This window comes from Salvelinus namaycush, unplaced genomic scaffold (genome assembly GCF_016432855.1).
Source record: "Salvelinus namaycush isolate Seneca unplaced genomic scaffold, SaNama_1.0 Scaffold159, whole genome shotgun sequence".
Taxonomy (NCBI): Eukaryota; Metazoa; Chordata; class Actinopteri; order Salmoniformes; family Salmonidae; genus Salvelinus; species Salvelinus namaycush.
In genome coordinates, this window is record NW_024058330.1 from 211478 (window position 1) to 237433 (window position 25956).

The following is a 25956-nucleotide window of genomic DNA, read 5'->3' on the forward strand; positions in this document are numbered from 1 at the left end:
GCCCTGTGCGTGTTCCTTTCCACAGAGGGGTCATATTAGTGTGTAGCCCAAACTGTTCGGACGCTACAGACTGAAGCTGGCAAATCGGCTGTACCAACTTCAGACTAGTCCCAAAATGCTTGTGGGGGTCACAGAGCAAACCGTTCCGACGCTGCAGACAATTTTGTGAGAAGACCAATTTTGGGGATGTCTCATGGTCTGACAAACACCGCTCTAGCTCTGTCACCTTCCACAGCAGATGCGGAAGTGCGGCATCGGCAGATGCGGTGAATTGAGACTCATCCAATGCAAAAATCCAGATATGTCTAGTTTAAACTAACAGGTGTTTATGCTAATTAGATTATCATGAAGGCCCAGACATCGACTTTAGGGGGTTCTAAGGTAAGGGTTAGGATTAGGGTTTAGGGTAGGTTCTTGTCTTGGGCCTCGTGGCATAACTTGGTCAGTGCTCCTAGACATGGAAAACTCACAGTAAGTATTTGGTGTGTTGATTTTAGTCTCATGATCATAAAGAATTCCAGACACAGGAACAGGTTCTCTCCTTCACAATTTCATGCACTGCTTTGTTGTCGGGCAATGAAAGATAGCACTGTTAACATCTACATATAACATTTATAAGATACAGTTGTAAAATTACAACTAAATTAGTCTTTTAAAATTACAACTAAATTACAGTAGTAAAATTATTCTAAATTGGCAATGGTGTGATAAAAATAGTGCCGACATTATAACTCTGTAATGGAAACCAAAGAGCTAGGCTTGGGCTAACCATAGATTACAGCATTAGTTATGCATGCTTTGAAGGAAGTGGACAGAGGGGAACATTTTTTGAAGGAAAAGTATGTAAGGGACGTATCACGTGTGTATCTGGCAGGTAATGTGGTGTGTGGAAGGGAGGAGCTGAGAAAAGACAACATAAGAGAAGGATGCTTAGGAAGGAAGATTGAGTCCAGGGTACCAACAAGAAAGCATGGCCTTCCTCAGGACTCTTTGTGTGGTGACAATAATGGTGACATTCCTGTCAAAATGTAAGTAGTACAATTCTCAATTTATCGCTGTCTTTAACCTACAGCGTTCTTCATTTATACTCACCTGGTTTAAAGAAGTTCGCTACTAAGTTTATTTCAGTTTGTATATAAAGACATTTGGACTGAATGAATTAACTGAACTCAAATCGATTCAAATCGATTTAACATTGCAATATGTCACTTTTTGGGCGACCCAACCAAACTCACATAGAAATGTGAGTTACAGATATCTCATTCTCTTTGAAAGTAAGTCTAAGAAGCGTTTTTGAGTCTTTTACTTTCGGGTTTATACACCAACTTCAAACTGCTGAAAATACAATATTTTGGCTTATGGAAAAGTTATTCACACCGGTTTAGATTGTACAATGATTCTCTACACAATGACTGCTTGTTTTGTCAAATAAACTGAAATAAGGTGAACTATAAGAATTCTTGCAACCAGGAAACGTTGGAGCGATTTCTGAGAAATGTAAGAGTTACTGGGTAGGAAGATATGTTTCATGTGTCCGTTGTCCTATAAGTAGTTGGTGACGGGAAAGCATACCTAGCAGACTCAACTTTCAAGTTCTTCAAGTTAATAAGCCACATGTGTGCAGGTGGACAGGTATGTGTTTTCAAAAGTATTGAGTGAAGCAGAAATACTAATTGATGACATTGAGGAAAGAAGAAAGGTAACAAGTCACACTGATACATCTAGATTCTGGATTATAGTTTACAGGTAGGCCTATGCGTTTTCAAAAGTGTTGAGTCAATTGGAGCCAAGGAGGTCTTAGCCAAGCAGTTCAACATCTAGCTAAGATGTTTGGTGCAGTATTTCTCATGTGAAAAAATGTGCATGGAAACTAGTCATTTCTCAATAAATGACAGCAACCACTTCCCACTGGGCAAAAACTGGTTGAATCAACATTGTTTTCACCTCATTTCAACCCAGACAGTCAAAGTGATGTTGATCAATGTATAAAAGTAAACATCATATTTTTTTTCACCCAACTTTTAACCTGAATCCAATGACATGGTGATGTTTTTGTTGATTTCACATTGTATTCACGTTAGTTGACAATTCAACCAAAGTAAATCCAAACTAGACATTGAACTGATGTCTGGGCCCAGTGGGTTCATGTTTCCACTCCTACTAGGAGTAGTACGTTTGACCAGTCACCGACAAAAGGGCGTAGACTTCAACTACCGAATTTCGACTTGCCTCAATCATTTTTTGGTGTGCACGAACAGCCGGAAAAAAACTGCCGAAGACCAAAACAAAAACGTCATAATATATGTGCAAACTGTTTTGGCTGGGTACGGTAAGAAAACCTCTTTCTGTCTTGTATTTCAGGCTCTCATTCACAGCTGAATGGTAAGTCCTTTTCACCACTTACAGATATTCTCTAAACACGATTAAAACCTTTTATAATGAACTGTTACGCCAATGTGACCTATTCAACAAAAACCTTCCAAATAACCCATCATTCTCTATCGCTGATAGTGTGCGGAACCCCTCCTCTTAACACTAGGATCGTGGGGGGTCAGGACGCTCCTGCAGGGAGTTGGCCATGGCAGGCCAGTCTTCACAGATTAGGCAGCCATTTTTGTGGGGGATCCCTCATCAACAAAGAGTGGGTATTGACTGCTGCTCACTGCTTTTCCAGGTAAGGATTTGTAGGATTGTGGGATACATTTAACCCAAACACCAAACTCAACAGTTCCACTCTTTTAAAAACAATACTGTTACATTTTTATATATTTACTCTCTCAGTACCAGTACATCAAATGTGGTGGTCTACGTGGGTCGTCTGAGCCAGCAGGGCTCCAACCCCAACGAGGTGACCCGGACAGTCACTCGGATCATCCGCCACCCCAACTACACCAGAAGTACCAGTGACAATGACATGTGTCTGCTGAAGCTCTCCTCCATTGTGACTTTTACAAACTTCATTCGGCCAGTCTGCCTAGCTGCACCAGGCAGCTCCTTCCATGCTGGGGCTACTAGCTGGGTCACCGGCTGGGGCAGCATCCGTAGTGGAGGTGAGTGCTGTAGCTTGCTTTAAGTACTGCTGATGATGGATCAGAATTCTGATAGGTATTATGTATGTTGAGGAATACCTGTTGTCGCTCCTCAGTGTCCCTGCCCTCACCACAGACCCTACAGGAAGTGGATGTGCCAGTAGTGGGGAACAGGCAGTGTAACTGTAACAATGGAGTTGGTTCTATCACTGATAACATGATCTGTGCTGGTCTATCAGCAGGAGGAAAGGATTCCTGTCAGGTAAAATCTCTTGGTTATCTTCTTTGTTTATTACAATGTGGGCTAATGACACATTCATAATCTGTGTCTGGTTTCTCAGACCCAGATTATACCTAGCCTAGTCCTAAATTGAAAAGGACTTTAAATAGAGATTATCCATTAAAAGTGCTTTTTAGTCCAAAACTTGTTTTAATTGGTGTCTGAAAAACTGACCCATTATGTTTCATAAGAAAATCTAATCTCAGTGACTGTAAATCTGTCAATGCATAGGGAGACTCAGGAGGTCCAATGGTGAGCAAACAGGGTATTCGCTGGATCCAGTCTGGCGTTGTGAGTTTCGGCAACGGGTGTGCCCAGGCAAATCTCCCAGGAGTGTACGCAAGGGTGTCTCAGTACCAGACCTGGATCAACACCCAGATCACCAGTGACCAGCCAGGCTACGTCACCTTCTCCTCCAGTGGGACTGATTCTGACCTCAGTGTCTCCTGTACTGGTCTTCCAGCCCCAGCCACCACCACAACTGCCCCGAAAACCACAACCACCACCACCACTACCACCAGAACTGCCCCTAGAACCACAACCACCACCACCACTACCACCAGAACTGCCCCTAGAACCACAACCACCACCACCACCAGAACTGCCCCTAGAACCACCACCACCACTACCACCAGAACTGCCCCTAAAACCACAACCACCACCACCACCAGAACTGCCCCTAAAACCACAACCACCACTACCACCAGAACTGCCCCTAAAACCACCACTACCACCAGAACTGCCCCTAAAACCACCACCACCACCAGAACTGCCCCTAAAACCACAACCACCACTACCACCAGAACTGCCCCTAAAACCACCACTACCACCAGAACTGCCCCTAAAACCACAACCACAACTACCACCAGAACTGCCCCTAAAACCACCACTACCACCAGAACTGCCCCTAAAACCACAACCACCACCAGAACTGCCCCTAAAACCACTGAATGTAAGTGGATTTACTTCCCTCTGTGAAAAACACAAATTGCTGCCTCCTCTTGTAGCCACACCCATTTGTTACTCCTGTTGTAGCTATAGCCAACGTATCTGTAACTCTCCATTTGACCACATCCAAACGTTAGTGTTTATCCCTCTCTTTAAATCTACACTCAGCCAAAAGTCAGTCCTGACTTCTGTAGCGCTTCTCTCCCTGTTTCTGCAGCCGTGGTGTGCGGCAGTGCCTCTTTGAACTCCCTTACTGGTGGGGGCTTGGCCTCAGGGGGATCCTGGCCCTGGATAGCCAGTCTACAGACAAACGGAACACACGTCTGCGGGGGCACAATGGTGGCAGAGGACTATGTCATGAGCGATGCTGGGTGCTTCTCCAGGTAACACACTCCACTTGTATGTAAACGGGTGAGTTGGTCAGATGCATATGGTCAGATCTCCATCACTTGGTGTCTTGGTGCTCAAGTTGAAACAAGGACCTTTTACATAGAAGGTATCGGTAATGCCAAGCTAAAGTTCCCCAACTTCACTATTCCCACCTCCCAGTCAGTCCAACGCCTCTCAGTGGACCGTGATCATGGGTCGTCTAAAGCAGAACGGCTCCAACCCCAACGAGGTAACCCTTAAAGTCATCAACATCACCATGAGCAACTTGACGGCCAACAACGTGGCAATCCTCAGACTGGCCAGCCAACCCACGTTGTCTGACTACATCCAGCCCATCTGTGTGGACCAGGGAAGCACCACCTTCAGCATAGGGACTCAGTGCTGGGTGGCTGGCTGGGGCAGGGGCCAGGGTGGAGGTGAGTCAGTGTGTAATACTGGAACAGACTAACACTTCTGGCATGCCTCAAACTAAGCAGGGTTGGTCCTGGATGGGAGACCAGATGCTGCTGGAAGTGGTGTTGGAGGGCCAGTAGGAGGCACTCTTTTCTCTGGTCACAAGAAAAGAATATCCCAATGCCCCAGGGCAGTGATTCGGGACATTGCCGTGTGTAGGGCGGGACTTTAAACAAGTGTCCTGACTCTCTGTGGTCACTAAAGATCCCATGGCACCTATCGTAATAGTAGGGTTGTTAACCCTGATGTCCTGGCTAAATTCGCAATCTGACCATCATGACCACCTAATCATCCCCAGCTTCCAATTGGCTCATTCATCCTCTCTCCCCTGTAACTATTCCCCAGGGCATTGCTGTAGATGAGAATGTGTTCTCAGTCAACTTACCTGATAAAATAAATGTGTTCTTTCTGTTTGGTCAACTTGTGATTTTCGTCCTCTATTTCTCTATTCTGTGTCGTTCGTTAGCCGAACAGAACTTGGAGCAGTCCCAGACCTCTGTGGTGGATTGTGGGAGCTCTGGCTCCTCTGATAACATCTGCACTGCTGCCTTGGACCTTCGACAGGTACAGATGGGTCCGACAAACAAAGCAAACGCACAATAACGGGTTTCAAATGTCGACTCAGAAGTGTCAACTGGTGTACAGCAAGGATGGTTGCATTATGTCTGTTTAGCTATTGAGGATAGCTCTGCAACTGTTGGGATGTGATCTATTTGACTTTGGCATCTCCAGTATTGACGTCAGCAGAGCCTGCTGATGGTAGGACATTTAGATCCACCTAGTGAGGACAGTCCCAAGTTTCATAATGATCTTCCAGTAGCTTGGTAGGCAACCAGTCTGGCTGTCTATCTGACATGACAATGCTGACCTCTCCCCCCGTGTGTTCGTTCTTCTCTCTCCCCACAGGGTGAAGGGGGTGGTCCTCTGATGTGTAAGCAGGGTGATGCATGGTACCAAGCTGCTGTTTTGACTGTCAACAGCAGCAACAAGACCAGCTCCAGCAAAACACGATGGAGCCAGAGTCCTCGCTCCTCCAACATCCAGGTCTTCACCAAAACCGCTCGCTTCCAGAGCTTCCTTCAGACCACTGTGGGCACGTTCCCTTCACCCGTCACAGCCAGAACCCCCGTCAATAACACCAACACTGCCAACAGCACAACTGTCAGCGCAACTACCGCTGTCGTTACTCCTGCCAGTGGGGTAACTCTGGCCCACTCATCCCTGGTCCTGCTCTTCTTGTCTCTCTTCTCTCTCCTACTGTCTCTCGGTCAAGCCAGGTGACGCTGAGGAGTCACCTTCATGTAAACCTCTGGCAATAGGGTCTAAATGTGCTCTGTTTGAAGTATGTACCCTTGCGCTTTATATATTGCTGCTCTAGAATTTTTTGGTGAGTTTAATCTTTGTTAACCCAGAACTAAAATCTTACGTAATTTGGTCAGCTGCGTGATTTATTTCTGGGTCCATGTGTTTCAAATTGAGAGTTTGGGTTTGCGATGTCTCCACCCTTTGCAAAAGGAAACTCTCAGCCAAAGCACTGAAATTTAAGCACCGCCTTCACCCAATCCTGATAGGTCCAAATTATCAGTGAGGAAAACCTAAACATTGTAACTACTGCTGCTCGTTATCCTATGCCTCCCATTCCGTCTCAACAGATTATTTGGTTTATGTGCAGGATTTGTCCACGAACACTGCCTGGTCTAACCCTGCCTGCAACAGTCTACTGAAAACAGAAGGTTTATCTCATCTAATTGTTTATTTATTCTGACTGGATGAAATATGAAACTGCCACTGTAATCAGTTCACAAGTATTCTCTCTTTGTAGTCTATTATCAAGTCTATGCAGGTCAGTATTTCATGTTATGAGACAGATCAGGAAATGATTTATTTAAATAAAGACTTGATCTACTGTTGCATCTGGAAATTAAAATGATGGATGAATTGTCTAGTTCTTTTTTTTCTCCAATAAACAGCAGAATTTATATAGACTAGACAACACACAACGTTTGTGTAAATTTTGTAGTGCAGCCAAACGATTGTGTCAAACGTGTTTATCAGTTGTACAACCTGAGTGATTACTATAGGTCATATTCAACTTGAAAATGTCATCTTTAATTCTGCATTGAGAGTTACATTACAGTATATCCTTTATATAAACAAAAATCCAGAATCATTTTAACAATAGAAGAGCAATATCTGTCTCGGTAATGTCCTTTGATAGCTGTCTCGGTCATGTCCTTTGATAGCTGTCTCGGTCATGTCCTTTGATAGCTGTCTCGGTCATGTCCTTTGATAGCTGTCTCGGTAATGTCCTTTGATAGCTGTCTCGGTCATGTCCTTTGATAGCTGTCTCGGTCATGTCCTTTGATAGCTGTCTCGGTCATGTCCTTTGATAGCTGTCTCGGTCATGTCCTTTGATAGCTGTCTCGGTCATGTCCTTTGATAGCTGTCTCGGTCATGTCCTTTGATAGCTGTCTCGGTCATGTCCTTTGACAGCTGTCTCGGTAATGTCCTTGATGAGCTCCAGCCTGTGTCGGATCAATGGTCGTCCCAGTCAACGGAAGAGAAGTCTCCACACTGTAGGAAATGTCCACCTCCTCCAATACACCACACACACACTCACAATATATGAGAAACACACAGGAAACAAATAAGAAAAACATAAGACACACACACACAATATATGGTAAAAGCATGCAGGCGCGCGCGCACACACACACAAACTTTGACTCACATGTTCAGTGTTGCTGTTAAGAGGTCTGTGTGTAGCTTGTGTAGAGGAATCAGGTGCAGGACAGCAGATATGAGTAAATAAACATAATTTACTCAAAATAGGTAAATACAATACAATAAGGCAAGCCCACATAACGGACCGTATAACATACAAACAATCACTCACAAACAAACATGGGGGAACAGAGGTTTAAATAATGAACAAGTAATTAGGGGATTGAAATCAGGTGTGTAAGACAAAGACAAAACAGATGGAAATGAAAAGTGGATCGGCGATGGCTAGAAGGCCGGTGACGCCGAACGCCGAACGAACAAGGAGAGGGACCGACTTCGGCGGAAGTTGTGACAGTTGCAGCCTATTGCTTTGATCCTATTGCTCTGAAAGTGATCAATTAAAACAAATAAATATGTACTTCTAGCGATTTCAAAATGTATATAATTATTCAAATCACTATTAGTCAGTATCATCTTCTAATATACAAATGTAAGTCCCTTTCTTTCCAATATATTTATCCCTCTCATTGATTATTTAAGCATTAAGGCATGAGAACCTGGGGATTATCGTGTGACAACTCGATTTCGCCTTGGGCCTAAGAACAGCCCTTAGAAACAAGGTAGGAGGTAGGAGGTAGACGTAGGAGGACGTAGGACGGCGGACGTAAAGGTAACGTAAAGGTAATGGCGGACTGAACGAAGTTATGTAGAGCACCTCAAGATAAAACATAATATTCGAAATATCTGCTAAATTAGACTAAAATATTAGCACTAAATAATCTGGTGGGTGATAACCTTCAATCTGGATAATAACACAAAACAAATCCTAAGATTAGAGACATTTATCGACAAATATTACGAAAACAAGCAACACCCAAACATGACGGAGAGTAAGACAGGGGAACCGATTCAAAAACGAAAACGTGACTCCTCAACCGACACTGATGATTTAATATTCTCACCACCGGCAATGGTAAAGGTCGAAACCGATCTGTTAAAATCAATAAATGACAAACTGGGTATACTTGAATTAGTTAGTAAAGATATAAAAGAGTTGAAGGCAAGCCTAGAGATGAGTGATGAAAAAGCTGCGACATTGGAGAAGGAAACACACGCGCTAAAAGGGACAGTCAATAAAATTGAAACCGAAATGAATGAAATTAAAAAGGAGAACACCGTTCTGAAGGAATGCTTACTAGACATACAAACTAGATCCATGAGAGAGAATTTGGTACTTACAGGTATCCAAGAGAAAGAAGGAGAGGTTCCTGAATCTGTAGTTAGAGAGTTCCTTTTTGCAGCGCTTCAGATTCCACGCGAAGTTATCGATAAGATCCAACTTGAACGTGTACACCGCCTCGGACAGAGAGGGCAGAGGTACGAACGCCCAATCGTTGCCAAATTTGCTTCATTTAAAGATAAAATAATGGTTAAAAGCCTGGGTAAAAGACTTGCTGGGACCAAAATTGGCATGAATGATCAGTTTCCGAAAGAAATTGCAGAACGGCGCAAAGTTCTGTATCCAATTTTCAAAGAAAATAGATTAAAAGCGAAACGAGTAGCTCTCGTCGTTGATAAACTATATATTGATAACCAGTTGTTCAGAGACACAAAGACTACTCCATGGTTATTTTAAAAATTACAAAGTTCTCATAGATGAGGAAAATAAACACAATTCAAGCCCGGTTATTGATTGTAACAATACAATACAAAATATAGCTTTTCTATAAATCTTCATATATAACTAATTGAACACAAGCACTATTTCTACATAGTGAAGATAAAAACTAAGTAAACAGAAGGCACAGTATGTGTGGATGGTGTGGTGTGTGTTTATTTTTATTTGTTATGTTTGGAAAGTTGAGTGAGTGAGTAATGAAATAGTTGCATATCCCAGAGCCAGTGTATTGCTGTGGGCCGGGTATGAGAGGGCTTTCAATGTTGTTCAGATGATGGATATACTTTTATAATGAATTATACGTCTTATTTATTTATTGTCCTATCATGGGGAACTACATTTTTAAAATAAATTATATCTAATTATTTATTATCCTATTTTAATGGTACGGTCCATGGCCCTATACCCTAGACACCCACATGAATGGCCCAGATACTAAGGAGAAGTCCCTAACTGTTTTATGTGCATGCTGTAAGCGGTCTGTATGCAGCCAAAATGAGGTCAGGGACCAAGAGCAGCACTGCCCCCTCAAGATTCTGAGCCTGCTTGGCAGGGTTGGTCCTGCAAAGCCAAAGCCCCCTAAAGGGAGAGCATAATAAACAAGGAAATTCTCAAAGCTGCTAATGAGAACCTTGACGACCTTGTACCTAGCCGGTGGGGATTCCGGTGGGGTGCCCCCACCCAGGCAGTGGCAGTGCTGGCAACACTAGCTGCAGTAACCCATGGGGAGGGGGTCACACTCGGACATTCAGAGAGGGGGTATATTATTGTGGCCCTGGTGGCACGAAATCAAGTCGGACTGCATGGAGATGCTTGGGAACATGGTCAAAATGGATGACCGTATTGTGGGTGTTTCAGGAAGAAGGTGTACATTTGACCTCCATCATTTAGGATGTGACAATGGTAAATAAATCTCTACATTTATGCTCATTTTTTGCGCGGTCTTGCAGGCCTTCTCATGCAGCTGCAACTGCAAGTGCATTTGTAAATCATGATCCATCTTGAGTTGGGCTCTGGGATGGTGCAATTGTTGAGAGGGTGAGCTTATGGTTGTGTGGGGGTAAGGGCTGAATGTGTGTGGGTGTATGTGTGTATCCCACAACTGTTGCGAAGGAAGAAGTAAAAGATGTTAGGGACTATAGAGGATGATTCACAGCAATATGTAATAAAAATAGAGGTGAGGGCGATGGAAATGCATTTGGCAATGGATCTGCTTCGATTCGGTGGATGGCGCTGTGTGCACTTTTCGAAGGATGGATCCCAGTCGGTCCGGGGCTGTGCGATGCGGGGGGTCGGGGGTGGTCTGCCGGTCATTGGGATGACAACCCAACTCGAGATGGGGGCTTTTGGCGGGTGGAATAGTGGGGACCAATTGGAGGTTTGCTTAGTGGAGATGCAAATGTCATGGTACAACTATATAGACACTCAATCATTATGTTACTTTTTAATAGGACGTTTACAAACATATATTTTGATAAAAATAATTGAAAGGTGTGTCTCATTATGGTAAGTGGTGAAATAAGTATAGCCAGTTACAATTGTAATGGCTTAGCAGATAATAAGAAAAGACGATCAGTATTTACCTGGCTAAAAGAGAAGGATTATAATATCTACTGTTTACAGGAAACCCATTCGACAGTTTTAGATGAAGTTTTGTGGAAAAAGAACTGGGGGGGCGAAATATATTTCTCCCATGGGCAAAGAAATTCAAAAGGGGTGATGGTTTTAATTAATAATAACTTTGATCCAAATGTGCAACTTGTCCAAACAGATCCTCAAGGTAGATGGATTATTTTAAATATGTTATTGGACAATAAACATATATGGCTTATTAACCTATACGGTCCGAATAATGATGATCCAAGCTTCTTTGACAATATATATAAGAATGTATCAACTCTACAAGCAACACTAGACTCTATTATTATAGTGGGAGATTTTAATACGGTCTTAAATACCTCTATGGACCGGAAAGGAAATCACACTACAAACTATCACCCTCAGGCACTTAAGGAAATCAGGAATGTCATGGATATATTGGAATTAGTGGATATATGGAGACTTAAATACCCTGACCTAGTGAGATATACATGGCGGAGGCTTAATCAAGCTAGTCGCCTTGACTACTTTCTTATATCATTCTCTCTGGCACCAAAAGTTAAAAAGTGTTTGATAGGGGACAGAATGCGGTCGGACCATCACATAATTGGCATATATATTACTCTTACAGAATTTCCACGTGGGCGAGGATATTGGAAATTTAATCAAAGCCTACTAGATGATAAATTGTTTAGAACTAGGACAGAAGAATTTATAACTGACTTTTTTAGACATAACATAGGTACAGCAGATCCCCATATTGTATGGGACACTTTTAAGTGTGGCTTTAGAGGCCATGCAATTCAGTACTCATCTATAAAACAAAAGCAATTTCGATCAAAAGAGTCCATATTAACAAAGGAAATTGAAGGACTAACAGTACAGTTAGATAACAATAAAAACGGTACCATAGAGGCACAGAATAAGTTAGAGGAAAAACAAAAAGAAATGGAGGAACTTATTCAAGAAAGATCCAGTGTAATATATTACAAAAATAAAGCGAACTGGATGGAATATGGGGAAAAATGCACCAAATTCTTTTTCAATCTTCAATATAGAAATGCTACCAAAAAAAACGTATTAAAACTTGTTACAAATGATGGAGTCACGCATGATTCACCAAATGATATTTTGAAAGAGGAAGTAAAGTACTTTAAGAATATATTTTCGTTTCAGGCTCCTCCATCTCCACTAACTGAAACTAATTGTATGGATTTTTTCCCTAATAATAATGTAAAATTAACATCTGTACAGAAAGACTCATGTGAAGGCCTAATTACAGAGGAGGAACTACTTGATGCAATTGGGGCCTTTAAGGATGGGAAAACTCCAGGACTGGATGGCATACCAGTGGAAGTATACAAACATTTTTTTGATATACTCAAAGGACCATTATTAGCTTGTTTTAACCACTCCTATATAAATGATAGATTATCAGACACGCAACAAGAAGGTGTGATATCATTATTACTGAAACAGGACCCAAGTGGTATATATAAAGATCCAGTCCATTTAAAAAATTGGAGACCTCTTACACTTCAGTGTTGTGATGCAAAAATCCTAGCAAAATGCTTGGCGCATAGAATAAAAAAAGTTTTGTCAGATATTATTCATCCTAATCAGACAGGTTTTTTACATGGACGATACATTGGAGATAATATAAGGCAAGTACTGGAAACAATAGAACACTATGAAATATCGGGGACACCAGGCCTGGTTTTCATAGCTGATTTTGAAAAGGCTTTTGATAAAGTACGACTGGAGTTTATATATAAATGCCTAGAATATTTCAATTTTGGGGAATCTCTTATAAAATGGGTAAAAATTATGTATAGTAACCCTAGGTGTAAAATAGTAAATAATGGCTACATCTCAGAAAGTTTTAAACTATCTAGAGGAGTAAAACAAGGTTGTCCACTATCGGCATATCTATTTATTATTGCCATCGAAATGTTAGCTGTTAAAATTAGATCAAACATTAATATTAAGGGATTAGAAATCCAGGGCCTAAAAACTAAGGTGTCATTGTACGCTGATGATTCATGTTTTCTTTTAAAACCACAACTAGAATCTCTCCACGGCCTCTTAGAGGATCTAGATACATTTGCTATCCTCTCTGGATTAAAACCAAATTATGATAAATGTACCATATTACGTATTGGATCACTAAAAAATACACATTTTACATTGCCATGTAGTTTACCAATTAAATGGTCTGACGGTGATGTGGACATACTCGGTATACAAATCCCAAAAGAAAGAAATGATCTCACTCCAATAAATTTTTATAGAAAGTTAGCAAAAATAGATAAGATCTTGCTACCATGGAAAGGAAAATACCTGTCTATTTGTGGGAAAATCACCCTGATTAACTCTTTAATCATATCACAGTTTACCTATTTGCTTATGGTTTTGCCTACACCTAGTGACCTGCTTTTTAAATTATATGAACAAAAAATATTCAATTTTATTTGGAACGGCAAGCCAGATAAAATTAAAAGGGCCTATTTATATAACGAATATGAATTCGGAGGGCAGAAATTATTAAATATTAAAGCATTAGACCTCTCACTAAAGGCATCAGTCATACAAAAGTTATACTTAAATCCAAACTGGTTCTCTAGTAGATTGGTACGAATGTCTCATCCTATGTTCAAGAAGGGCCTTTTTCCCTTTATTCAGATTACACCTGCTCACTTTCGGTTGCTTGAAAAGGAAATAATCTCCAAAATATCTTTATTTTTTAAGCAAGCCTTAGAAAGTTGGTTGCAATTTCAGTTTAATCCACCTGAAAGGACGGAACAAATAGTACAACAAATCTTGTGGTTAAATTCAAATATAGTAATTGATAAAAAAAAACTATTTATCGAAGAAATGTTTAAAAAAGGTATAATTTTTGTGAATGATATCATAAATAGGACTGGTGGAGTAATGTCACACATGCAGCTAACACAGACATATGGAAATGTCTGCTCTACCCAAAATTACAACCAATTAATTGCAGCATTACCACAAAAATGGAAGAGGCAGGTGGAAGGGGATAAAAGTAAGGAACTTGTATGTCGGCCTTATATTAAAGAACATAAATGGTTAAAGAAAAGTGTGATAAATAAAAACATATACCAATTTCATTTAAGGACCAAAAAACTTACAGCTGTGCCATATAAATTGCAAAATAGTTGGGAAGAGATTTTCGATGTACCCATTCCATGGCACATGGTGTATGAATTGATACGCAAAACAACGCCGGATTCAAAACTTCGAATTTTTCAATTTAAATTATTGTACAAAATTCTTGCAACTAATAGAATGTTATATATATGGGGGATACAATCTTCCCAGCTCTGTAGATTCTGCTGTGAGGAGGCAGAGTCATTAGACCATTTATTTTGGTATTGTCCGCATGTAGCTCGTTTTTGGTCACAGGTCCAGGAATGGTTGAAGAATTGCAACATTTGCGTAGAACTAACGCTACAGATAGCAATACTGGGGGATTTGAAAAGCCATAGTCAATCAATCAATAATATAATAATTATTTTAGCAAAAATGTTTATTTTTAATTTACAATCCGTGGAAGCTATGAGAATAGGAAGATTCAAATCTTTTGTGAAGCATCACAGCACAGTTGAAAAATATATGGCAAATAAAAATCCGAAATGGATGATGTTGGAAGATAGATGGGAAAGGTTGAGTGGAGCTGAAGGGTGGGACTAATAACAAGATAAACAATGTAGGGCATACGGGATCTGTGAAATGTGTATAGGTGCGGAGCTATTGTGAAATAGCACAGTTACAAGTGGAAATCAAACTGGATGGACAACAGAAATAGAGGAAGGACTAAGAACAAACAAGAGAGAACTATTATAAAGTAGACTGTGTCTGTAAAATGTGTATAAGATGTATAAATTGAAGGTAAAAACAGAAATGTTTATCAGTTTACTCCAATTGGGGGATCGGTGGTAGGGTTTGCGGGGAATAATAATAAAGGTATACTCTTTAAAAAAGTATGTATGTCTATGTAGGTATGTGTATGTATATATGTGTATATGTATGCATACGTGAATGGATATATATATTTACCCAAAAAAATATGGGGGATTGGAAATGATGCAGACAATTACATTGGAAGCAACATTCTTTCCGCAATATTAAGCTGATCCACCCCCCCAAAAAAAAAAAAAAAAGAACAGCCCTTAGTCGGGAGTTATCACACGATAATCCCCGGGTTTGAGGGCGTTATTGCTTTATAAAACGGTTGGCAACATACAGTGAGCTCCAACAGTATAGGGACAGTGACAAATATGTTGTTTTGGCTCTGTACTCCAGCACTTTGGATTTTAAATGATATAAAGTACAGACTGTCAGCTTTAATTTAAGGGTATTTTCAGCACTTTTTGTACATAGTCCCCCCATTTTAGGGGCCCAAAAGTATTGGGACAAATTCAGTTATATGTGTATTAAAGTAGGGAAAAGTGAAGTATTTGGTCCCAATTTTCATAAAAAGCAATGACTACATCAAGCTTGTGACTCAAAAAAAATGTTGAATGCATTTGCTGTTTGTTTTGGTTGCGTTTCCAAATATTTTGTGCCCAATAGAAATTAATGGTAAATAATGTATTGTGTCATTTTGGAGTAACTTTTATTGTAACTTTTAATAGAATGTTTCTAAACACTTCTACATTAATGTGGATAATCCGTAATGAATCGTGAATAATGAGTGAGAAAGTTAGACACACAAATATCATACCCTCAAGACACGCTAACCTCTCACCATTACAATAACAGGGGAGGTTAGCATTTTATATCATACCGCCAAGACATGCTAACCTCTCACCATTACAATAACAGGGGAGGTTAGCATTTTATATCATACCGCCAAGACATGCTAACCTCTCACCATTACAATAACAGGGGAGGTTAGTATTTTATATCATACCGCCAAGACATGCTAACCTCTCACCATTACAATAACAGGGGAGGTTAGCATTTTATATCATACCGCCAAGACATGCTAACCTCTCACCATTACAATAACAGGGGAGGTTAGCATTTTATATCATACCGCCAAGACATGCTAACCTCTCACCATTACAATAACAGGGGAGGTTAGCATTTTATATCATACCCTCAAGACATGCTAACCTCTCACCATTACAATAACAGGGTAGGTTAGCATTTTGGGGGGGGTATGATATTTGTGCATCTAACTTTCTCACTCATCATGATTCATTCCGGATTATCCGTAATCATGGTAGCATCCACATTAATGTTGAAGTGTTTAGGGACTGGTCGAAATTTACGCAATTGTTACCCATAGGAAAATGGGGAGGGTCATGCTTTTTCATTTTCAGTCAGGGGGAGTGTTTAGTTTTTTTTAATTTAGTCGAGGGGAGGGTCATGTAATCTGTAATAGATCAAATGTCAGTATTTGTCAGCATTTTGGAATTTAGTTATTGAATTCTACTATATGTAGAGACATAATTTATAGATCGGCAGGTAAGGGTGCTCTCAAGAGGCTAGATGTTCTTTACCATTCGGCCATCAGATTTGCCACCAATGCTCCTTATAGGACACATCACTGCACTTCACTGCACTCTACTCCTCTGTAAACTGGTCATCTCTGTATACCCGTCGCAAGACCCACTGGTTGATGCTTATTTATAAAACCCTCTTAGGCCTCACTCCCCTATCTGAGATATCTACTGCAGCCCTCATCCTCCACATACAACACCCGTTCTGCCAGTCACATTCTGTTGAAGGTCCCCAAAGCACACACATCTCTGGGTCGCTCCTCTTTTCAGTTCGCTGCAGCTAGCGACTGGAACGAGCTGCAACAAACACTCGAACTGGACAATTTTATCTCAATCTCTTCATTCAAAGACTCATTCATGGACACTCTTACTGACAATTGTGGCTGCTTTGTGTGATGTGTCTACCTTCTTGACCTTTGTGCTGTTGTCTGTGCCCAATAATGTTTGTACCGTGTTTTGTGCTGCTACCATGTTGTGTTGCTACCATGTTGTTGTTATGTTGTGTTGCTACCATGCTGTGTTATGTGTTGCTGCCTTGCTATATTGTTGTCTTAGGTCTCTCTTTATGTAGTGTTGTGTTGTCTCTTGTTGTGATGTGTGTTTTGTCCTATATTTTTATTGTATTCATTTTCTTTTTTTAATCCCAGGCCCCGTCCCTGTAGGAAGCCTTTTGATAGGCCGTCATTGCAAATAAGAATTTATTCTTAACTGACTTGCCTAGTTAAATACAGGTGAAATTAAATAAATAAAATGTGTAACTTTGGTGTACAACCCTGCTCTCTCTAGCTCAGTATCCTTGCTGAGCCCAGCTGGCCGAGCATTTCGTTTTACCTATCCATTGGCTGTTTGATCCGTCCCTCAGTATCCTTGCTGAGCCCAGCTGGCCGAGCATTTCGTTTTACCTATCCATTGGCTGTTTGATCCGTCCCTCTTTGTCCTTGCTGAGCCCAGCTGGCCGAGCATTTCGTTTTACCTATCCATTGGCTGTTTGATCCGTCCCTCTTTGTCCTTGACATATTCAGAACGTGGGTGTGTAGATTATCTGGTGAATCAAATAGCGCTTGTAGTGATAAGATGGGGAGCTAGCGCCCAACAAGAACAGTGGTAGAAATGCTGCGTTCAAAACAACTGGGAACTTGGGACATTTCAGACTTCAGTGTGTTCAAGACAACAGAGTTCTGGGAAAAGAACTGGCTCCGACTGGGAAAATCGTTTTGAACTGTCATCCAACTCTGAATTCAGTCGGAAACTCAAGCATCTTTCTAGAGCTCCAACTTTCCGACCTGAAGATCACTGACGTCTTGATTTGTCCTCGAGTTCCCAGTTGTCTTGAAAGCGCCAACAAAATCTGTGGTTTATCACAACAACAAGCATGGTGTTGCACAATTACTTAAGGACCACAGCTCATGAAAAAAGTTCTCAATAATTTAAGGGTTTGTCACGTTCTGACCATAGTTCTTTTGTTATTTCTTTGTTTTAGTGTGGTCAGGGCATGAGTTGGGTGGGTAATCTATGTTCGTTTGTCTATGTTGGTTTTTTCGTTTGGCCTGGTATGATTCTCAATCAGAGGCAGGTGTCGTTAGTTGTCTCTGAGAATCATACTTAGGTAGCCTTTTTCCACCTGAGTTTCGTGGGTGGTTATTTCCTGTTTAGTGTTTGTGTGTTTCACTTTACGGGACTGTTTCGGTTTTCATTTTGTTAGTTTGTATTTTATCGTATTCATTCTCATTAAAAGTCATTATGGATACGTGCTGCGCATTGGTCTTCCGATCCTTCCTACTACTCCTCATCAGAGGAGGAAGAAGAAAGCCGTTACAGGGTTTCTCTGCACTCTCTCTGTCACGTCCTGACCATAGTTCTTATGTGTTTTGCTTGTTTAGTGTTGGTCAGGACGTGAGCTGGGTGGGAATTCTATGTTGTGTGTCTAGTTTGTCTGTTTCTGTGTCCAGCCTAATATGGTTCTCAATCAGAGACAGCTGTCAATCGTTGTCCCTGATTGAGAATCATATATAGGTGGCTTGTTTTGTGTTGGGGATTGTGGGTGGTTGTTTCCTGTCTCTGTGTTTGTATTCTGCACCAGATAGGACTGTTTCGGTTTGCCACATTTTGTTATTTTGTTCGTTGTAAGTGTTCACTGTTTTTGTTTAATTAAACATGTTGAGCACTGGCTACGCTGCGTGTTGGTCCGATCCCTGTTTCACCCCCTCTTTTAGTGAAGATAGGGAAGGCTGCCGTTACACTCTCTGTTAAAGAGTCTAGAAATGTTCAATGGAATTTTGGAGTCGAAAGGAGATGATTCCTCAATGTGGAAAAAAGTGAATGGATTAAATTGGGTGTTGGAGCAGTTGCTAACATGGTCATCTCTCACAGGGAATTATCAGTTACTAGTTCTGTACATCCATTACTATCCTCTATGTAATTACTATGACCATGGTCATCTCTCACAGGGAATTATCAGTTACTAGTTCTGTACATCCATTACTATCCACTATGTAATTACTATGACCATGGTCATCTCTCACAGGGAATTCAGTTATTAGTTCTGTACATCCATTACTATCCACTATGTAATTACTATGACCATGGTCATCTCTCACAGGGAATTATCAGTTACTAGTTCTGTACATCCATTACTATCCACTATGTAATTACTATGACCATGGTCATCTCTCACAGGGAATTCAGTTACTAGTTCTGTACATCCATTACTATCCTCTATGTAATTACTATGACCATGGTCATCTCTCACAAGGAATTATCAGTTACTAGTTCTGTACATCCATTACTATCCTCTATGTAATTACTATGACCATGGTCATCTCTCACAAGGAATTATCAGTTACTAGTTCTGTACATCCATTACTATCCTCTATGTAATTACTATGACCATGGTCATCTCTCACAGGGAATTATCAGTTACTAGTTCTGTACATCCATTACTATCCACTATGTAATTACTATGACCATGGTCATCTCTCACAGGGAATTCAGTTACTAGTTCTGTACATCCATTACTATCCTCTATGTAATTACTATGACCATGGTCATCTCTCACAGGGAATTATCAGTTACTAGTTCTGTACATCCATTACTATCCACTATGTAATTACTATGACCATGGTCATCTCTCACAGGGAATTCAGTTACTAGTTCTGTACATCCATTACTATCCTCTATGTAATTACTATGACCATGGTCATCTCTCACAGGGAATTATCAGTTACTAGTTCTGTACATCCATTACTATCCACTATGTAATTACTATGACCATGGTCATCTCTCACAGGGAATTATCAGTTACTAGTTCTGTACATCCATTACTATCCTCTATGTAATTACTATGACCATGGTCATCTCTCACAGGGAATTATCAGTTACTAGTTCTGTACATGGATGTGAGAGATGACCATGGTCATAGTAATTACATAGAGGATAGTAATGGATGTACAGAACTAGTAACTGATAATTCCCTGTGAGAGATGACCATGGTCATAGTAATTACATAGGGGATAGTAATGGATGTACAGAACTAGTAACTGAATTCCCTGTGAGAGATGACCATGGTCATAGTAATTACATAGAGGATAGTAATGGATGTACAGAACTAGTAACTGATAATTCCCTGTGAGAGATGACCATGGTCATAGTAATTACATAGAGGATAGTAATGGATGTACAGAACTAGTAACTGATAATTCCCTGTGAGAGATGACCATGGTCATAGTAATTACATAGTGGATAGTAATGGATGTACAGAACTAGTAACTGATAATTCCCTGTGAGAGATGACCATGGTCATAGTAATTACATAGAGGATAGTAATGGATGTACAGAACTAGTAACTGATAATTCCCTGTGAGAGATGACCATGGTCATAGTAATTACATAGAGGATAGTAATGGATGTACAGAACTAGTAACTGATAATTCCCTGTGAGAGATGACCATGGTCACACTTCTGATAGCACCAATGGGGAGGACAACAGTCCATGTGGATTTATTATTTTATTATTTTATTTAACCTTTATTTAACCAGGTAGGCCAGTTGAAAAAAGTTCTCATTTACAACTGCGACCTGGTAAAGATAAAGCAAAGCAGTGCGACAAAAAACACAGAGTTGCACATGGGATAAACAAAAGTACAGTCAATAACACAATAGAAAAATCTATAAACAGTGTGTGCAAATGGAGTAAGGAGGTAAGGCAATAAATAGGCCATAGTAGTGAGGTAATTACAATTTAGCAAATTAACACTGGAGTGATAGATGTGCAAGTAGAAATACTGGTGTGCAAAAGAGCAAAAAAGGTAAATAAAAACATTATAGGGATGAGGTAGCTAGTTGGATGGGCTATTTACAGATGGGCTATTTACAGCTGCATTGATCGGTAAGCTGCTCAGATAGCAGATGCTTAATAAAGTTAGTGAGGGAGATTGTCACGTAGAGTAGGCCAGAAGGCTAAACTGGAAAACCTAACCTCTATCAAAATAAAAAGATGGCGGAGCCGCAAAAGTTCTTCTGTGCAAGGGTGTTTATTTACATAGTGATTCCGGAACAAAAACAACAGTACTGCCATCAAACGTATACCTTATGGGACAGCTAAAAACAATGCTGCCCCATCCACAGCTCGGTCCAAAATACCTCTCCATGAACTGAAAGAGAGGCTCCTTTTGTAGGAGTAGCCCCTCCCCTCAGAACAATTAACACTAATTAAGCAATTACCTATTCAAACCTACATTTTCCATTCAACTAAACAGAAAGTATGTACATTGCAACACGTTTTTTTATGAAACAATATCCCAATCTAACATTTACAAAATTACATCCCTACTGACATAGTGTCTTTCAATATGCCCATTTACATTAATGAGCCATTCGGGACAGGCACTAAGTCAGCCCAATTCCCTTAGCTCGGGTCCTTATCCAGCATACCCGGAAGCTACAGAGATGGAGAGAGAGAGGAACAGAACAAACAAACAACGTGCTCATCCGTAACATCGATAAGTATCATAAATATTACTTATATTAAATATGAACACTTGTCTGTTTATTTCTTTATACCATAACCGGTTACTGACGTAAGTGTGAAATGTATATACTAAGATAGAGAAGTTAACTTGTGTGTCGACCCACATTGTTAACTTATCTGAGAACGGAGCAGATAGGAGTGATGAATGTGTGCGTGCGTTAAAGTACCAAATGCTGCCCGCGGCCAGTGACGGACTTCTACGTCACAGAGATATAAGACTTCAACTTCAGCGATTTTTGCAATTTGTTCCAGTCATTGGCAGCAGAGAACTGGAAGGAAAGGCGGCCAAAGGGGGTGTTGGCTTTGGGGATGACCAGTGAGATATACGGCTGGACTATCTGTATGCCTACGAATTGTTGTCTTCCTTTATTTCGAGAGATATGTTTATCCTAGACTGACTGTCATTTCATATTATTCCTAATAATTTCTCTTTATCTCCTGGAGTCCCAAGAAAAGCGAGACTAGGTCTACAATAGCTTGTTGTATACTTATGTAGAGCATTTTCTTAAACTACTACAGCATGCTCTTGCTGGCTGAATGTAAATATCAGAAACCAAAAGAACGGGGGTGTATTCATAACGCCTATTCTATTATTATTATTATTTTATTTATACTATTATTTTTCAACTGCGTCGTTGATAAGGGTGCAAAAGCAAGCTTTTCACTGTAAAGTCTACACCAGTTGTATTCGGCGCATGTGATAAATACAGTTATTGCATCATGAAGCATTCAAAACAAGACTTTTAAGAGGTTACTGTCTTGCTCTTTACTGTAATCAGAGGACTAATATCAATGCTATGCATGCCGTCTCTCTTGGCTAAAATGCCTTGGAAGGCATAGGCCCACTCACTTGGCAGCCAGGCCCACCCACTGGGGAGCCAGGCCCAGCCAATCAGAACGAGTTTTTCCCCACAAAAGGGATTTATTATAAAGTTTGTGGCACCATTCTCAGTTAACCGAAGACACTGTTGTGCATGAAAAGCCCAGGAGGCCGGCGATTTCTGAGATACTGGAACTGGCGCCTGGCACCGACGATCATACCACGGTCAAAGTCACTTAGGTCACTCGGTTTGCCAATTCATTCTTGACGCCTGTCTGTCTGCTCGATATAGCAAACCACGGCCACTGTCTGTAGGAGTGATCCATTTCTGTGAATGGGGTGGTGTACCTAATAAACTATCAGCTAAGTATATATGTAAGCAATAACCCCGAAGGGGTGTGTTATATGGCCAAAAGATACCACGGCTAAGGGCTGTTCTTATGCACGTGCCTGGACACAGCCCTTAGCATGGCATATATCACAAACCCCTGAGAAGCAATATTTTCTATTATAAACTGGTTACCAATGTAATTACAGCAGTAAATATAAATGTTTTGTCATACCCGTGGTATACGGACTGATATACCATGGCTTTCAGCCTATCAGAATTCAGGGATCAAACCACCCAGTTTATAATCCCTTAATCAGAGAGGCAACAAAAGAGACCAAAGATAACCCTGAAGGAGCTGCAAAGCTCCACAGCGGAGATTGGAGTATCTGTCCATAGGACCACTTTAAGCCGTACACTCTACAGAGCTGGGCTTTACGGAAGAGTGGCCAGAAAAAAGCCTTAAAGAAAAAATAAGCAAACATGTTTGGTATTCGCCAAAAGGCATGTGGGAGATTCCCGAAACGATGAGACTAAAATGTAGCTTTTTGGCCATCAAGGAAAACGCTGTGTCTGGCGCAAACCCAAAACCTCTCATCACCCCGAGAACACCATCCCCACAGTGAAGCATGGTGGCAGCATCATGCTGTGGGGATGTTTTCATCGGCAGGGACTGGGAAACTGGTCAGAATTGAAGAAATGACGCATGATGCAAAATACAGGGAAATTCTTGAGGGAAACCTGTTTCAGTCTTCCAGAGATTTGAGACTGGGACGGAGGTTCACCTTCCAGCAGGACAATGACCCTAAGAATACTGCTAAAGCAACACTCGAGTGGTTTAAGGGGAAATATTTAAATGTCTTGGAATGGCCTAGTCAAAGCCCAGACCTCAATCCAATTGAGAATCTATGCTAGGACTTAAAGATTGCTGTACACCAGCGGAACCCAACCTAGGAGCTGGAGCAGTTTTGCCTTGAAGAATGGGCAAAAATCCCAGTGGCTAGATGTGCCAAGCTTATAGAGACATACCCCAAGAGACTTGCAGTTGTAATTGCTGCAAAAGGTGGCTCTACAAAGTATTGACTTTGGGGGGGTGAATAGTTATGCACTCAAGTTTTTCTGTCTTATTTCTGGTTTGTTTCACAATAAAAAATATTTTGCATCTTCAAAGTGGTAGGCATGTTGTGTAAATCAAATGATACAACCCCCCCAAAAAAATAAAATAATTCCAGGTTGTATGGAAACAAAATAGGAAAAATGCCAAGGGAGGTGAACACTTTCGCAAGCCACTGTACACGTGTATAGTTAGATGTTGATGTTACAGCACATAAACAGCAGAGGGCGCTACAGGACTCTTGTCCCACAGCTCAACTACAGTTCCTGTCCTGGCCAGTCTATTGAGATACTGTAGATCCAGCTAATGTATTGATTACTCTCTCACTCTGTTGAGTCAGGTGTGGGTGTGCCTGCATGTGTATTTGAAAAGGCCTTAGGCATCTTATTCTGTCACTTTCATCTCCTCTCCTTCATTTGTCTCCTCTCCTTCATTCCTCCCGTCTTTCACAAATCTGAAAACACAAGATCAACTCAAATCAAATGATTTTTGACACATGCTCTGAATACAATACTTACAAGCCCTTAACCAACAATAGCGATGGGTTCCGTTGGGACTATGACAGGGACGTGGACACCTCTTACCTGCACACAATGGGCCAGGAGAGGGTCAAGGCAGCCTACGCCCTGAAGACAGACACCACCAAACAACATGTGGATGCCTTCTTCCAGAAGATGGACAAGAACAGAGATGGAGTAGTCACTCTGGACGAATTCATTCTGTCCTGCCAGGAGGACGAAAACATCATGAGGTCCCTGCAGCTCTTCAAAAATGTCATTTAGACCACACAGAGAAAAGTCGTCGTCGTCGTCCCCCCCCCCCCCCTCAACATCACCAGTGCCACACACTTCATTCCTCCTTCTCACTGGTAAGCTACTGCTACACACACAACGTACACATTGCCTGCATCAGTGGTTCTCAACCAAGGGTACTAGAACCCCTAGGAGTACTTGGCCTATCCACAGAGGATACTTGAAAAGACTCATGAGTCCATAGACTTACTGGTCAAATGCAGGAGTGGTTACTTTCAGTTGGGGGTACAGTAACTGAAAAAGTTTGAGAACCAGTGGCCTACCACACATTTTCAAACCAAATTGGATGAAGATGCCCCTGCTTTCAACTGACAGTAACCACTTACCCCCTCTACTTTTCTCGCAACATATAAATGCTGCTAATGTCTACATACAAGGTGTCCAAATGGATGGGACACCCGATGTCAAAAGTTTCTCTACAATATAAATTGGATTTTTTTACAAGTGTGGGAAGCCCAGCCGTGAAGCCGGGCATCAAAAAATTTGTTGATACTCATAATGTTCCTCTCCACGGAAATCTTTAGTAAAAGGCGAAAGATTTATGCGATCTGAAGAGAAACCAGAGTGTACTACCGATTGAAACGAAACCGTTCCGACCGACTTCTCGGGCTTACCATTCATAATCATGGTTAAATTAAAAACAAAGCAAAGCTCTATACTGCGGATATATCACACACATACATTACAGTCCACCACTGCAAATAAATAGTGAAGTTTGACAAGTGTCAATGCTTTATAACTTGATGAATTATTCACACAAACGAAATGCACGCTGGGCATTATAGAAATAACTTCCTGGTTTGACCCGTCAATTCGTAAAAAGTATTTAATCTGCAACGCCAGTGTAATTTCAACAACTAAGAAGAGCAATGTTGCCGTAACAGTTTAGCTACCATCAAAAGTCTATCAAAATTGGAAACGTTACATTTATTTATATTTGCCGACGGGACTAAATACAAGGCTTCTACATGGAGCATGCGCCGTAGAGACCAGCAAGCAACTTCTTCACAAGCCAGGCGAGAAGCAAGGGTGGCAAAAAATATATTCAAATCCGCATGTAAATCGCTGGACTTTACACAATTGTATGTAACCACTGTCTGCAACAATGTATCAACCTAGAAGTCTATAAGTAACTCCATGATGAAAACGTTTGTGTAAAATATTCTAGCAACATGTTTTAACAGTTGTTTGACTTTTGGATTGCTCTGCTACTGGTGATCAGTG

General features: G+C 40.9%; 1 protein-coding gene and 1 non-coding gene across 2 annotated transcripts; one reads left to right on the plus strand and one right to left on the minus strand.

The window, feature by feature from the left end:
- The first annotated feature begins 970 nt into the window (after nt 1-970).
- Nucleotides 971-24702, plus strand: LOC120037140 (transmembrane protease serine 9-like). The gene is made up of 11 exons (XM_038983312.1): nt 971-1028; nt 2362-2382; nt 2512-2674; nt 2782-3050; nt 3146-3291; nt 3541-3826; nt 4469-4640; nt 4807-5063; nt 5567-5664; nt 6007-6300; nt 24442-24702. The coding sequence occupies exons 1-11, from the start codon at nt 971-973 to the stop codon at nt 24700-24702; spliced, it is 2025 nt and encodes a 674-aa protein (XP_038839240.1).
- A 482-nt stretch (nt 24703-25184) lies between these two features.
- LOC120037145 lies at nt 25185-25300 on the minus strand. Its single transcript, XR_005474769.1, has one exon. It is a non-coding gene; the product is annotated as a U5 spliceosomal RNA (small nuclear RNA).
- Between the last annotated feature and the right edge of the window lie 656 nt (nt 25301-25956).

Excerpts from the sequence above, each read along its gene's own strand:
- LOC120037140 (XM_038983312.1), top strand. The coding sequence starts at position 971 with ATGGCCTTCCTCAGGACTCTTTGTGTGGTGACAATAATGGTGACATTC. Across the intron at positions 3,292-3,540 it reads GAGGAAAGGATTCCTGTCAG|GGAGACTCAGGAGGTCCAAT; the intron begins GTAAAATCTCTT and ends GTCAATGCATAG. Across the intron at positions 5,064-5,566 it reads GGGCAGGGGCCAGGGTGGAG|CCGAACAGAACTTGGAGCAG; the intron begins GTGAGTCAGTGT and ends GTCGTTCGTTAG.